The 15,876-nt window shown below is 42.5% G+C and overlaps 1 protein-coding gene across 2 annotated transcripts; it reads left to right on the plus strand.

Annotated features, from left to right (window-relative positions):
• Window positions 1-384: 384 nt before the first annotated feature.
• Window positions 385-11,812, plus strand: LOC139404952 (RNA-binding protein 24-like). Of its 2 annotated transcripts, none has more exons than XM_071147500.1 (4): window positions 385-938; window positions 2,451-2,640; window positions 3,017-3,071; window positions 9,977-11,812. In XM_071147500.1, exons 1-4 carry the CDS (start codon window positions 765-767, stop codon window positions 10,332-10,334), a joined length of 777 nt encoding a protein of 258 aa, XP_071003601.1. In that variant the 5' UTR covers window positions 385-764; the 3' UTR covers window positions 10,335-11,812. The 2 variants fall into 2 exon arrangements, with proteins under 2 accessions (XP_071003601.1, XP_071003602.1); XM_071147501.1 differs by having other exon boundaries at window positions 393-938; window positions 2,451-2,574.
• The last annotated feature ends 4,064 nt before the right edge of the window (window positions 11,813-15,876 follow it).

Genomic DNA, 15,876 nt, shown 5'->3' on the forward strand with positions numbered 1-15,876 from the left:
GGTTGATTTGGAGCCATGAGAGACTAGTGCCTTGTTGTGGGTCAGTCAGCTGTCCATGTTGACCCCATAACGTGGTGTGACGCAACAGGTGTGTTTTGTGTGTCAGGGTCAAGCCAAGTGGTATCTGTTACTTCACCATCATGCAGAGCTACCGTGTGTGGATCAACATCAACAACATGCAGATATCTGACACTCAACTATTAGAGGACCCTGAGCTCAGATTCATTACATAGTGTTTTAGATTGGAGGAGATTATTTCATAGATTTACAGTAAATGTCAAGTGGGGTATCAATAAATGAACGTTTTTTTCAAATACAGTACAGTAATGTTTTACACGTGGGAATAGTCCAAAGCAATGTCAGACAGACGTGTTGTTATTTTGGGTTCTGTATTGAAATGAGCTAATGTATCGCGATCCTATGATCGAGGTCTGTTCATGTTTGGTCGGTGCCTGTGACCCCGTATGCCACAGTGGGAGGGCCCAGGAGAGAGCGTGTTCACGGCCCAGCCCCCTTGACGTGACAGCTGGGCGAAGCGGACTTAGACAGCAGTGGTATCCCTCTCCTAAGTTAAGCAGTGTCAAACTGAACTGAAGTTGGGAACGATTGGAAATCCGCGTGAAACAAGTGTCTGTTCAGTTCCAACGAAACCTATCTTAAATTAATCGTTCTAAATAACCTGTGCTTTCGCAGAGCTGACTGATCTCTGTGAGATTGCAAAAACATTCTCTATAAAACATTGTTGCCTACTGTTTACCGCAAAAATGATGATGCACTCGTCTCAGAAGGACACAACCTACACAAAGATATTTGTAGGAGGTCTTCCATATCACACCACGGACTCCAGTCTCAGGAAATACTTCGAAGTGTTCGGTGATATCGACGAGGCTGTTGTTATAACGGACAGACAGACGGGCAAATCCAGAGGTTATGGATTCGTAAGTATTATAGATGTACATTTGAATGTCATTGTGATTGATTGATCGATCGATTGCGTAATTAGTTTGTCATATTGTTAAATGCAGACATTATGGGTAGAATCTTAAATGTATCCAGCACCAATATGTCTTGAATGAAAAAGGCTGTCATTCGCCTATCCATAATGCGTCTGATGTTACTTATTGATTCACACAATTTTGTAGCCCATTTATGAACGGTCAATGAATTGCAGTTCCGGAATGGGCTCACCGTTCTGTTCTGCTAAGTATTCTGCTGAAGCTCAGGCGTGGTGTCTTGGGCTCACCGTTCTGTTCTGCTAAGTATTCAGCTGAAGCTCAGGCGTGGTGTCTTGGGCTCACCGTTCTGTTCTGCTAAGTATTCTGCTGAAGCTCAGGCGTGGTGTCTTGGGCTCACCGTTCTATTCTGCTAAGTATCAGCTGAAGCTCAGGCGTGGTGTCTTGGGCTCACCGTTCTGTTCTGCTAAGTATTCAGCTGAAGCTCAGGCGTGGTGTCTTGGGCTCACCGTTCTGTTATGCTAAGTATCAGCTAAAGGTCAGGCGTGGTGTCTTGGGCTCACCGTTCTGTTCTGCTAAGTATTCAGCTGAAGCTCAGGCGTGGTGTCTTGGGCTCACCGTTCTGTTCTGCTAAGTATTCTGCTGAAGCTCAGACTTGGTGTCTTGGGCTCACCGTTCTGTTCTGCTAAGTATTCTGCTGAAGCTCAGGCGTTGTGTCTTGGGCTCACCGTTCTGTTCTGCTAAGTATTCAGCTGAAGCTCAGGCGTGGTGTCTTGGGCTCACCGTTCTGCTAAGTATTCTGCTGAAGCTCAGGCGTGGTGTCTTGGGCTCACCGTTCTGTTCTGCTAAGTATTCTGCTGAAGCTCAGGCGTGGTGTCTTGGGCTCACCGTTCTGTTCTGCTAAGTATTCTGCTGAAGCTCAGGCGTGGTGTCTTGGGCTCACCGTTCTGTTCTGCTGAGTATCAGCTGAAGCTCAGGCGTGGTGTCTTGGGCTCACCGTTCTGTTCTGCTAAGTATTCTGCTGAAGCTCAGGCGTGGTGTCTTGGGCTCACCGTTCTGTTCTGCTAAGTATTCTGCTGAAGCTCAGGCGTGGTGTCTTGGGCTCACCATTCTGTTCTGCTAAGTATCAGCTGAAGCTCAGGCGTGGTGTCTTGGGCTCACCGTTCTGTTCTGCTAAGTATTCTGCTGAAGCTCAGGCGTGGTGTCTTGGGCTCACGAGGTCCACGGTGATGTGATGGAATCACCCTAGAATTGCTGACTTGTGCTTCATAAACCATGTCTTTACCTTCAACTAATGAAGGAACATTTTTCTCTACACTTTTCCTTATTCTGATTGTAATACCCTCGTGCTTTTCTTATTGAGACGTGATCAATACTTTTAAATGAATTGTAGTTCAATGACCAGCTTTAGCCAGCCTCTCCACTGAGTGAACATCTGATCAATTCAGACAACGGAAACATGTATTGATTCTGTATTCTTCCCTTTCCGTCCCTCAGGTGACGATGGCAGACCGGGCGTCTGCGGACCGAGCCTGCAAGGACCCAAACCCCATCATCGACGGCCGGAAAGCCAATGTGAACCTGGCCTACCTGGGGGCCAAGCCCAGGGTCATGCAGCCAGGTGAGGGGATGGACGCGCTGGCGGAGGGCTGCGCCACACGTTTATTTCACAGCTTGGACGACCAAGGTGGCGTACAAACAATGACGAGCTGCTAAAACGAGCAAACTAACCACCTGCTTACAGTATGTTAACACACGGTGTGTAGTATGGTAGATGTGTAACATGGGATTTAGACGAAGTGTACTGTAGTGGGGGGGACTAGCAGAACAGGCAGTGAAGCTAGTGTGAATGAAGATAGGTTATTTTTACAGACACCAAATGTTTAAAATGTGTTTTTTTTCCTACCATCTACCTGATCTATAAGTACTTGAGCAGTTACATTGGAAGCACTGATCACATTTGATATAATGGGATTATAATGCATTTATAATATGTGTATATAGTTCAAGCTTTAGATTGAACACATAACGGTAGAGTTAAAAACAACTTGTTCCTATTCCAGGTTTCTCATTTGGTGTTCCTCAAATCCATCCAGCGTTCATCCAGAGGCCTTATGGGTATGTTATGACATAGTGATACTCCTTGTCTTGTTGGACGTGTGTCATATTAAAACAACATATTTCACTCCACCTGTCCAGTGTATGTGACAATAACATGTATTTCATTTTTATTAACATCTTTTACAGGGTAGAAAATGTTCAACTAGTGTAAGGTTGTAGAACTACCGTAACTTTCCCAAGATGTTCCAGAAATCCCAGTTAGAAGATTGGGACATTGGGAAAGTTACCAGAATTTTTCAACCCTAAACTAGTTGTAGAATATCATACTGTTACACCACCTGTTTTGTTCACAGCTGATCATTTTGAATGATCTATGTGCCCGTTTCTATTCTTACCCGCAGTATCTAGTGATTTTCATCTTTTAAAAAATACCTTGGATTGTAAAATGTAATGTTTTCTTTCTCTAGAGTGGTGTGACTGTAAGCCCCGCCCATTCATTCTCTTTTGAGTGTGGAGGTGTGACTGTAAGCCCCACCCATTCATTCTCTTTTGAGTGTGGAGGTGTGACTGTAAGCCCCGCCCATTCATTCTCTTTTGAGTGTGGAGGTGGGACCCCGCCCATTCATTCTCTTTTGAGTGTGGAGGTGGGACTGTAAGCCCCGCCCATTCATTCTCTTTTGAGTGTGGAGGCGGGACTGTGTCTTGTGTGGTGTGCATCTCTGCGTGCCATTCTTAGATTCTAAAGCGTGAATCTAATTCTGATTCTAAACGTGATGTCACCAGTTGTCAATGTCTATCTCTCTCTGATCTGACAGGCTGGCTTACGGGTAAGAAACTGTATCTGATGGAGGGACATGATGGTTTGAGGATGAATAGCTGAGTCTGCATTGGGCAGATCACTAACGTCTTACCAGTATACTCTGACACACACAAACAAGCTCAAATGGTGATTAGATGCATGGAAGTTGGTTTTATTGTCATCTTTCTGTTGCGGTTTTCCATAGTCCATAGATTGGTGTGCGTGCCTTTGTTTCAGTATGAAGTGGTTTTCAGCTGAACTGCGTGCTTCCCTTACGGGGGTGGGGGGGGTTCAGGAGTGGTGGTTGAGGGATGTTCCTGCAGACTCTAAGAGTTTGGATATTTCAGATTTAACTTTGTCACGGGGTGTTGATTCTGATCTGTTTTTTTAACTTGATTTTTAACGATTGATTGTGCTGTAGCCTGTGTCCCCCCCTCCCCCTCCCCCTCCCCCGTTTCTTAGTTAACAACGTTATCATATGTTTTGTTGTTGATGGGGTTGATCACCAGTGTTGCTACGTGACTTGTCTAGGACCTTCCAAATCCCCCCGCACAACAAAACAACTCTTGGCTTGCATGTTGGAGATCCTTTCCTACCTTTGGTTTTCTCTACTCATGATGTTGTGGTTTCTGTTTTCTTTCTCAAATTAACCCATTGCTTCCTCCTGTAGCTCACATCATCTTCTTCTATCTCTTTCCCTCCTGCTCATGACGTAGACCAGGAACCAACTCAGTGAAAGATATTTGATGGCTAGAACTAAGGTTGCAAAGGCAGGGTATATATTACTGTAAACTTTACAAAATTTATATTGGTATCTTTCAAGGATTTTATGTAATCTGTCACAAGACATCTAGTGGCCCTTTTGGGTATTTCAGGTTATCAAAGGTGTCTAATAGTCTCTGGTCCTCTCTCCGGCCTTATTCACAAGTAAAATATATAAAATAATTAAATAAGATGATTTTAAAACAGAAAATAGAATGATAAAGCTGTCAAACATTCTCCTAAATACAATGACAAAGCTGTCAAACATTATCCTAAATACAATGACAAAGCTGTAAAACATTCTCCTAAATACAATGACAAAGCTGTCAAACATTATCCTAAATACAATGACAAAGCTGTCAAACATTATCCTAAATACAATGACAAAGCTGTCAAACATTCTCCTAAATACAAAACCATCAACTTAGTGAATATCATTGGTGTTTAATATGAGGGTTTCAGCATGAAACTATTTGAGTTATTTTACTATGTCAACATGTATTTGTTGTCAATGTTTTGGAGTCCAACTGGTGCCAGGTGTGATAAAAGCCACCAGTTGGAAGAGTTGCAGAGTTCATTGAAAATAATGCCAGTACCTTGGGACACACGAGACAGTGTGTTTATGGTGTGGATGGATTTGTAATGGAGCCCCTCTACTGGAACAATACAGGGAACTGAGATGACTGAGAACACCCGCACTTCCAAAAGGAACTTGTTTATTCAAACAGACATCCTGATCCACTCTGTTGTCGCTCATTGGTGACCCAATATCTCATTTGTTTTAATACCAAAGGTCTGATTCTAGTTCTCACTGAGTGTAAACTGACAGCAAATACCAAATGTAAGTAGATTGTAGTGTGGAACATAGATTAATACTAACCAAGATATCCAAGTAGGATACAGAAGTTCTAACCTTTACCATGTAAAACATACAGCATATTTAAAAGGCATTCATACAGCCAGTAAACATGGAGTGTAAACTGATCTCAGATAAGTTGTTTGCAGAGTGGTAGACTACTGGTCAGGCAGCAGCTGTTCACAGTGTTCTACACGGCTTCTCAAATTCCGCTGGAAAATGAGAGTCGCTCGGCGGGGCCCTAAATAATGGATGTCATAGACAGGGCCTTCGCTGGCTCGATCACTCGCTCACCGGCGGACAACAGGTGGGCTGCCTGAGACATGTGCCCAGGGGCCGGGGGGCCTGTGTGCTTCTGTTCTAGGGGATTACCCATGTGTCTCAGTGATTTACAAAGCACCTTTATTTAGCCCTGAACTTTCAACACAAAATGGCCGCCTGCCATGTCGTCCTCCAACCAGAGGAAAGGTTAATGTCGATCGGACCAGTTTCAGCAGTAGGAGTAGGAGCTCTCCATGTCCTCTGTGTCTTCTACAACTGCCTGTCCTCTGTGTCTTCTACAACTCTGTCTGTCCTCTGTGTCTTCTACATCTCTGCATGTCTTCTACAACTCTGCCTGTCCTCTGTGTCTTCTACAACTCTGCCTGTCCTCTGTGTCTTCTACAACTCTGTCTGTCCTCTGTGTCTCTTCTATAATTCTGTTTGATAGACAGGTGGACTCTGTTACAGTCATAGAGAGACAGACAGGTGGACTCTGTTACAGTCATAGAGAGACAGACAGGTGGACTCTGTTACAGTCATAGAGAGACAGACAGGTGGACTCTGTTACAGTCATAGAGACAGACAGATGGACTCTGTTACAGTCATAGAGAGACAGACAGGTGGACTCTGTTACAGTCATAGAGAGACAGACAGGTGGACTCTGTTACAGTCATAGAGACAGACAGATGGACTCTGTTACAGTCATAGAGAGACAGACAGGTGGACTCTGTTACAGTCATAGAGAGACAGACAGGTGGACTCGGTTACAGTCATAGAGACAGACAGATGGACTCTGTTACAGTCATAGAGAGACAGACAGATGGACTCTGTTACAGTCATAGAGACAGACAGGTGGACTCTGTTACAGTCATAGAGACAGACAGGTGGACTCTGTTACAGTCATAGAGACAGACAGGTGGACTCTGTTACAGTCATAGAGACAGACAGGTGGACTCTGTTACAGTCATAGAGACAGACAGGTGGACTCTGTTACAGTCATAGAGACAGACAGGTGGACTCTGTTACAGTCATAGAGACAGACAGGTGGACTCTGTTACAGTCATAGAGAGACAGACAGGTGGACTCTGTTACAGTCATAGAGAGACAGACAGATGGACTAGTAAGTCATGAGGTCACTGAGAAAGAGAAAGGGAATAGTAAGTCATGAGGTCACTAAGACAGAGGAAGGGAATAGTAAGTCATGAGGTCACTGAGACAGAGGAGGGGAATAGTAAGTCATGAGGTCACTGAGACAGAGGAGGGGAATAGTAAGTCATGAGGTCACTGAGACAGAGGAGGGGAATAGTAAGTCATGAGGTCAGTGAGACAGAGGAAGGGAATAGTAAGTCATGAGGTCACTGAGACAGAGGAAGGGAATAGTAAGTCATGAGGTCACTGAGACAGAGGAAGGGAATAGTAAGTCATGAGGTCACTGAGACAGAGGAAGGGAATAGTAAGTCATGAGGTCACTGAGACAGAGGAAGGGAATAGTAAGTCATGAGGTCACTGAGACAGAGGAGGGGAATAGTAAGTCATGAGGTCACTGAGACAGAGGAGGGGAATAGTAAGTCATGAGGTCACAGACAGAGGAAGGGAATAGTAAGTCATGAGGTCACTGAGACAGAGGAGGGGAATAGTAAGTCATGAGGTCAATGAGACAGAGGTAGGGAATAGTAAGTCATGAGGTCACTGAGACAGAGGAAGGGAATAGTAAGTCATGAGGTCACTGAGACAGAGGAAGGGAATTTGTAAGTCATGAGGTCACTGAGAAAGAGAAAGGGAATAGTAATTCATGAGGTCACTGAGACAGAGGAAGGGAATAGTAAGTCATGAGGTCACTGAGACAGAGGAAGGGGATAGTAAGTCATGAGGTCACTGAGAAAGAGAAAGGGAATAGTAAGTCATGAGGTCACTGAGACAGAGGAAGGGAATAGTAAGTCATGAGGTCACTGAGACAGAGGAAGGGAATTTGTAAGTCATGAGGTCACTGAGACAGAGGAAGGGAATAGTTATCCTCCAGAGTTGACGGAGGTCATGCCATGTGCTGCTGTAGGAGAGAGAGAAGAGAGAGAAGACAGAGAAGACAGAGGAAGGGAATATTTATCCTCCAGAGTTGACCAAGGTCATGCCATGTGCTGCTGTAGGAGAGAGAGAAGAAAGAGAAGACAGAGAAGACAGAGGAAGAGAGAGAAGAGAGAGAAGACAGAGGAAGGGAATGGTTATCCTCCAGAGTTGACCGAGGTCATGCCATGTGCTGCTGTAGGAGAGAGAGGCTCAGCTTGTCCGTTAGTGATGACAAGAGGAGAAAAAATAGCCTCCAGCCTCTCCTGTCACTCTCCCGGACGTGTGTGTGTGTGTGTGTGTGTGTGTGTGTGCACGCATGCGTGTATGTGCGTGAGTATGACATGGCACATCTTAGGACAGTTTTAACACCTGGTCTCTGTTTGCTGGAGGTGACTGACGCTCAGGGTGGAAATAGAGCCAAATCTGCCCGGATACACGGGCTTGGATCACTCCATTTATACCCTCTCTGCCTCTCTCTGTCTGTCTCTCTCTCTCTGTCTCTCTCTCTCTCTGCCTCTCTCTGTCTCTCTCTCTGTCTCTCTCTGTCTCCCTCTGTCTCTATCTCTCTCTCTCTTTCTCTCTCTCTCTCTCTTTCTCTCTCTCTCTCTCTCTGTCTCTCTCTCCCTCTGTCTCTCTCTCTTTCTCTCTCTGTCTCTCTCTCCCCATCTTGCTTTTCCAATAATAAACATATTTATATTTACTCAACCATAGGGTCTGGAGTTAAACAAGACACCTGGATTCATTATAAATTCATGTACACCACTACTCACTATAGGATTGATTGTCAAACATTTTACTCATCGCGGTACTCACACAATAGCACTTATCGAAGCTCTATTCAGTAGTACTCATAGCAGGACAGAGGCATTTTTGAAAAATATTTATAATAATAATATTAGAAAACTAAAGTATGGAATTGAATAATAGAAGATGTTGAAGTGTGAACCTTCATACATAATCCGTCTGTCTCTCTGACACGTTTTCATTTTCTTCTGTGAGGCTTCTCTTTCATTTTAGTTGACTTTTTATCTGCGTTTGAGGACTTCACGTGTGTGGGCATGTGGTGTGTGGTGTTGGGACTGATTGTATGTTGACTGGGATAAGTTGAGTTGCAGTTCTTTCTTGATGTGTTGTGGTGCTGTGCGATCAGCTGGCATTGTGAGAGAACCCTCGTTCAGACACAGAGGGCTGGCCGGTATATCATCTCTAATGCCTAATTAAAGGATGATGATTCCTGAGCTTCAGACAGAGCTGTCTGGTTTCATGATGATTCCTGAGCTTCAGACAGAGCTGCTCTGGTTTCATGATGATTCCTGAGCTTCAGACAGAGCTGTCTGGTTTCATGATGATTCCTGAGCTTCAGACAGAGCTGCTCTGGTTTCATGATGATTCCTGAGCTTCAGACAGAGCTGCTCTGGTTTCATGATGATTCCTGAGCTTCAGACAGAGCTGCTCTGGTTTCATGATGATTCCTGAGCTTCAGACAGAGCTGCTCTGGTTTCATGATGATTCCTGAGCTTCAGACAGAGCTGCTCTGGTTTCATGATGATTCCTGAGCTTCAGACAGAGCTGCTCTGGTTTCATGATGATTCCTGAGCTTCAGACAGAGCTGCTCTGGTTTCATGATGATTCCTGAGCTTCAGACAGAGCTGCTCTAGTTTCATGGTGATTCCCGAGCTTCAGACAGAGCTGCTCTGGTTTCATGATGATTCCTGAGCTTCAGACAGAGCTGTCTGGTTTCATGATGATTCCTGAGCTTCAGACAGAGCTGTTCTGGTTTCATGATGATTCCTGAGCTTCAGACAGAGCTGCTCTGGTTTCATGATGATTCCTGAGCTTCAGGCAGAGCTGCTCTGGTTTCATGATGATTCCTGAGCTTCAGACAGAGCTGTCTGGTTTCATGATGATTCCTGAGCTTCAGACAGAGCTGTTCTGGTTTCATGATGATTCCTGAGCTTCAGACAGAGCTGCTCTGGTTTCATGATGATTCCTGAGCTTCAGACAGAGCTGTTCTGCTTTCATTTTGGCTTGAAACCTTCTCTTTTTTACCCAGGGTTCCATTGGGTGGTGTTGCTGTGTTAATGAAATGAGGACTGGGTTGACGTTGTTTTGTCTTTGTGACGCCTGCTTTCCTGTGTTCCTGGGCTGGGTTTCAGTGTGTGTCCCAGATTGCCGAGTGGCTCTGTCTGTCCTCTGACCTTTGACATCTGTGTTCTACAGGATCCCAGCCCACTATGTCTACCCCCAGGCCTTTATGCAGCCAAGCACCATGGTCATCCCTCACAGCATGCAGTCACCCGCCGCCACGGCCTCCGCCGCCTCCTCCCCGTACCTCGACTACACCGGAGCGGCCTACGCCCAGTACTCAGCCGCAGCCGCCAGCGCCGCGGCCGCCGCTGCCTACGAGCATTACCCGTACGCAGCCTCCCCGGCCCCTGCGGGCTACATGGCTGCAGCAGGGTATGGGTATGCGGTCCAGCAGCCCCTAGCAGCCGCAGCCACCCCGGGAGCAGCCGCAGCAGCCGCAGCCTTCGCCCAGTACCAGCCTCAGCAGCTTCAGGCAGACCGCATGCAGTAACTGACCACAACTACTACTATTACTGAGCCTGGATAACAGAAGAGGGGGAGGCTATAGAGAGGAGGGAGGAGGTCATACTCACCCCCAGGACACTATAAGGGGAGAGGTGGGGGGAGAGTGTGAGGATGGGCGAGGGATGTAGAGTGGAGTGTAGTGGTGGTCGTCAATCCTTGGCTTTAGAACATGCAGCGCTGCTACCAAAAGAGCCGGAAGAGAATCATCTCATAACTGAATAGAATCATCTCATAACTGAATAGAATCATCTCATAACTGAATAGAATCATCTCATAACTGAAGAGAATCATCTCAAAACTGAATAGAATCATCTCATAACTGAATAGAATCATCTCATAACTGAATAGAATCGTCTCATAACTGAATAGAATCGTCTCATAACTGAAGAGAATCATCTCAAAACTGAATAGAATCATCTCATAACTGAATAGAATCGTCTCATAACTGAAGAGAATCATCTCATAACTGAAGAGAATCATCTCATAACTGAAGAGAATCATCTCATAACTGAAGAGAATCATCTCATTACTGAAGAGAATCATCTCATAACTGAAGAGAATCATCTCATAACTGAAGAGAATCATCTCATAACTGAAGAGAATCATCTCATAACTGAAGAGAATCATCTCATAACTGAAGAGAATAGTTACTTCATTATTCAAATATCATCAGTGTTGTCATCACTAAATTATTGTTTTTTGTTGTTGTCATTATATCAGAAATATTTAATATTTATTCATCAGGACAAATATCTAGAATTATTATTTAAGATATGACCTCATAACCAACCTTTAAGTTTAAGTTAATAATTTTAAGCATATTTAATGTGTAGTAAATTAAATGTGTGATTTTGTACAACTGAAGTGCACTGAAGTCTAATCAGGTATTTTTCCCTCAAATTTCTTAAACAATGTAGATGGTCAAACCAAAAACACTTTTGGTCACTTTTCACCTTTTAATACTTTTAAACCTACATTTTGAACTATGCAATTTGAACTTGTAAAATATATTTAGTGAAATATGTCTTCTACAAATATATATATATATATATATATATACAGTTGAAGTCAGAAGTTTACATACACTTAGGTTGGAGTCATTAAAACTCGTTTTTCAACCACTCCACACATTTCTTGTTAACAAACTATAGTTTTGGCAAGTCGGTTAGGACAGTTACTTTGTGCATGACACAAGTAATTTTTACAACAATTGTTTACAGACAGATTATTTCACTTATAATTCACTGTATCACAATTCCAGTGGGTCAGAAGTTTACATACACTAAGTTGACTGTGCCTGGAAAATTCCAGAAAATTATGTCATGGCTTTAGAAGCTTCTGATAGGCTAATTGACATAATTTGAGTCGATTGGAGGTGTACCTGTGGATGTATTTCAAGGCCTACCTTCAAACTCAGTGCCTCTTTGCTTGAAATCATGGGAAAATCAAAAGAAATCAGCCAAGACCTCAGATAAATATTTTTAGACCTCCACAAGTCTGGTTCATCCTTGGGAGCAACTTCCAAATGCCTGAAGGTACCACGTTCGTCTGTACAAACAATAGTACGCAAGTATAAACACCATGGGACCACGTAGCATCATACCGCTCAGGAAGGAGACGTGTTCTGTCTCCTAGAGATGAACGTACTTTGGTGCGAAAAGTGAAAATCAATCCCAGAACAACAGCAAAGGACCCTGTGAAGATGCTGGAGGAAACAAGTACAAAAGTATCTATATCCACACTAAAACGAGTCCTATATCGACATAACCTGAAAGGCCGCTCAGCAAGGAAGAAGCCATTGCTCCAAAACCGCCATAAAAAAAGCCAGACTACGGTTTGCAACTGCACATGGGGACAAGATTGTACTTTTTGGAGAAATGTCCTCTGGTCTGATGAAAGAAAATAGAACTGTTTGGCCATAATGACCATCATTATGTTTGGAGGAAAAAGGGGGATGCTTGCAAGCTGAAGAACACCATCCCAACCGTGAAGCACGGGGGTGGCAGCATCATGTTGTGGGGGTGCTTTGCTGCAGGAGGGACTGGTGCACTTCACAAAATAAATGGCATCATGAGGAAGGAAAATTATGTAGCTATAATTGAAGCAACATTTCAAGGCATCAGTCAGGAAATTAAAGCTTGGTCGCAAATGGGTCTTCCAAATAGACAATGACCCCAAGCATACTTCCAAAGTTGTGGCAAAATTACTTAATGACAACAAAGTCAAGGTATTGGAGTGGCCATCACAAAGCCTTGACCTCAATCCCATAGAAAATTTGTTGGCAGAACTGAAAAGCGTGTGCGAGCAAGGAGGCTTTACAAACCTGACTTAGTTAACCAGCTCTGTCAGGAGGAATGGGCCAAAATTCACCCAATTTATTGTGGGAAGCTTGTGGAAGGCTGCCCTAAATGTTTGACCCAAGTTAAACAATTTAAAGGCAATGCTACCAAATACTAATTGAGTGAATGTAAACTTCTGACCCACTGGGAATATGATGAAAGAAATAAAGGCTGAAATAAATCATTCTCTCTGCTATTTTTCTGACATTTCTCATTCTTAAAATAAAGTGGTGATCCTAACTAACATAAGACAGGGACATTTTACTTGGATTAAATGTCAGGAATTGTGATAAACTGAGTTTAAATGTATTTGGCTAAGGTGTATGTAAACTTCAGACTTCAACTGTATATAATAATGTTACTATAATAATGTTTGTACCTATGCAAAACAGTGGTGTAGAGGAGTGTTAGCTGTCTGTCCTGTGTTCCTATGGGGGTCAGATCAGATCCAGTGAGGGCAGGACAGAAGAGAACAGCTTCCTATGGGGGTCAGATCAGATCCAGTGAGGGCAGGACAGAAGAGAACAGCTTCCTATGGGGGTCAGATCAGATCCAGTGAGGGCAGGACAGAAGAGAACAGCTTCCTATGGGGGTCAGATCAGATCCAGTGAGGGCAGGACAGAAGAGAACAGCTACTGGCCCAAAGCTGAAGCTTTTCCTGTCTATAGAAGCTGCTCCTCTCTCTATGTTCATTGTTGGAGCACCATCTACCACACACACACACACACACACACACACACACACACACACACACACACACACACACACACACACAGCGGAATGTGGACTTTTTATATTCTAGAATGTTTTTCCTAATGTGCCTTAAAATATTGGTATTTGGAAAGTATTTACGTAGCTTTTAATGAGAAAAGACAGATTTGCACCCTTTAGTTAGTCAGGGAGTAGGACTGTATTGAATAAATAATGTGTTCATGTTATATTAGAGGTATGTTCTCCTGAGCTGTTCACATTGTTATTGTCAGGTATGTACTACAGCTACAATGATAAATAGGACTTTTATAAAAAACTAGATATAACGGCATGAAGTAAACCTTTTCTTTATCTATACAACCTATTTTCTTGTTACTTTGTAGATATATTTCTCTTTCTAATTTGTTCGTACAACGAAGGAGAAATGTTACAGCGTAAACTATTAGATAGACATTATAATACTTTCTATCCTAAAAAAAACACAGTTTTTAAAATGTTATTTCCATAGCTGTGATTTTCTTGTTAACTTTGTGAGATTGACTGTTTTACAATGTTGGGAACTTTTTATACTTGAACTGCTTCATACCAAGGAATGTGTTAACACATATGTTATATATAATATATGGAATGTGTTAACACATGTTATATATAATATATCAATATGTTAACACATATGTTATATATAATATATGGAATGTGTTAACACATGTTATATATAATATATCAATATGTTAACACATGTTATATATAATATATCAATATGTTAACACATGTTATATATAATATATCAATATGTTAACACATGTTATATATAATATATCAATATGTTAACACATGTTATATATAATATATCAATATGTTAACACATGTTATATATAATATATCAATATGTTAACACATGTTATATATAATATATCAATATGTTAACACACATGTTATATATAATATATCAATATGTTAACACATGTTATATATAATATATCAATATGTTAACACACATGTTATATATAATATATCAATATGTTAACACATGTTATATATAATATATCAATATGTTAACACATATGTTATATATAATATATGCAATATGTTAACACATGTTATATATAATATATCAATATGTTAACACATGTTATATATAATATATCAATATGTTAACACATATGTTATATATAATATATCAACATGTTAACACATATGTTATATATAATATATGCAATATGTTAACACACTCTATATATTTTTAAGAAGAATACTTTGAATGTCTCTGGACATAAACTGTCAAGTCTCTCAGAGATTCCAGTACAATATTCTATTTATCTTGCCTTTTCAAATGTGTTGCTCTGCAAATACAATCATTCATTTAATTAGATTAAATAAACAGCCTTTTAGCTGAATCTATTCGTATTGTAGTTTTTACATAAATACACGACTGACAGAAAGCAGTTCACTGTAGATCCACCGAGTCTCACCTGCTGGGGCACATCTTTCTGTCAAACACAATCACCTGCTGGAGCACATCTTTCTGTCAAACACAATCCCCTGCTGGGGCACATCTTTCTGTCAAACACAATCCCCTGCTGGGGCACATCTTTCTGTCAAACACAATCCCCTGCTGGGGCACATCTTTCTGTCAAACACAATCCCCTGCTGGGGCACATCTTTCTGTCAAACACAATCCCCTGCTGGGGCACATCTTTCTGTCAAACACAATCACCTGCTGGAGCACATCTTTCTGTCAAACACAATCAACACCTCATCGTCTGATCTCTTATCTAGCAGAAACCTTGCCTTATCATAGGGAACGTATTGGAGGTACAGGGTAGGCTAGAAGAAATCTTGCCTTATCATGGAGAACGTATTGGAGGTACAGGGTAGGCTAGAATAAACCTTGCCTTATCATAAGGAACGTATTGGAGGTACAGGGTAGGCTAGAATAAACCTTGCCTTATCATAAGGAACGTATTGGAGGTACAGGGTAGGCTAGAATAAACCTTGCCTTATCATAAGGAACGTATTGGAGGTACAGGGTAGGCTAGAATAAACCTTGCCTTATCATAAGGAACGTATTGGAGGTACAGGGTAGGCTAGAAGAAACCTTGCCTTATCATAGGGAACGTATTGGAGGTACAGGGTAGGCTAGAGGAAACCTTGCCTTATCATAGGGAACGTATTGGAGGTACAGGGTAGGCTAGAAGAAACCTTGCCTTATCATAGGGAACGTATTGGAGGTACAGGGTAGGCTAGAAGAAACCTTGCCTTATCATGGGGAACGTATTGGAGGTACAGGGTAGGCTAGAAGAAACCTTGCCTTATCATAGGGAACGTATTGGAGGTACAGGGTAGGCTAGAAGAAACCTTGCCTTATCATGGGGAACGTATTGGAGGTACAGGGTAGGCTAGAAGAAACCTTGCCTTATCATGGGGAACGTATTGGAGGTACAGGGTAGGCTAGAGGAAACCTTGCCTTATCATGGG

This window comes from Oncorhynchus clarkii, unplaced genomic scaffold, assembly GCF_045791955.1.
Source record: "Oncorhynchus clarkii lewisi isolate Uvic-CL-2024 unplaced genomic scaffold, UVic_Ocla_1.0 unplaced_contig_10532_pilon_pilon, whole genome shotgun sequence".
Classification (NCBI taxonomy): domain Eukaryota; kingdom Metazoa; phylum Chordata; class Actinopteri; order Salmoniformes; family Salmonidae; genus Oncorhynchus; species Oncorhynchus clarkii.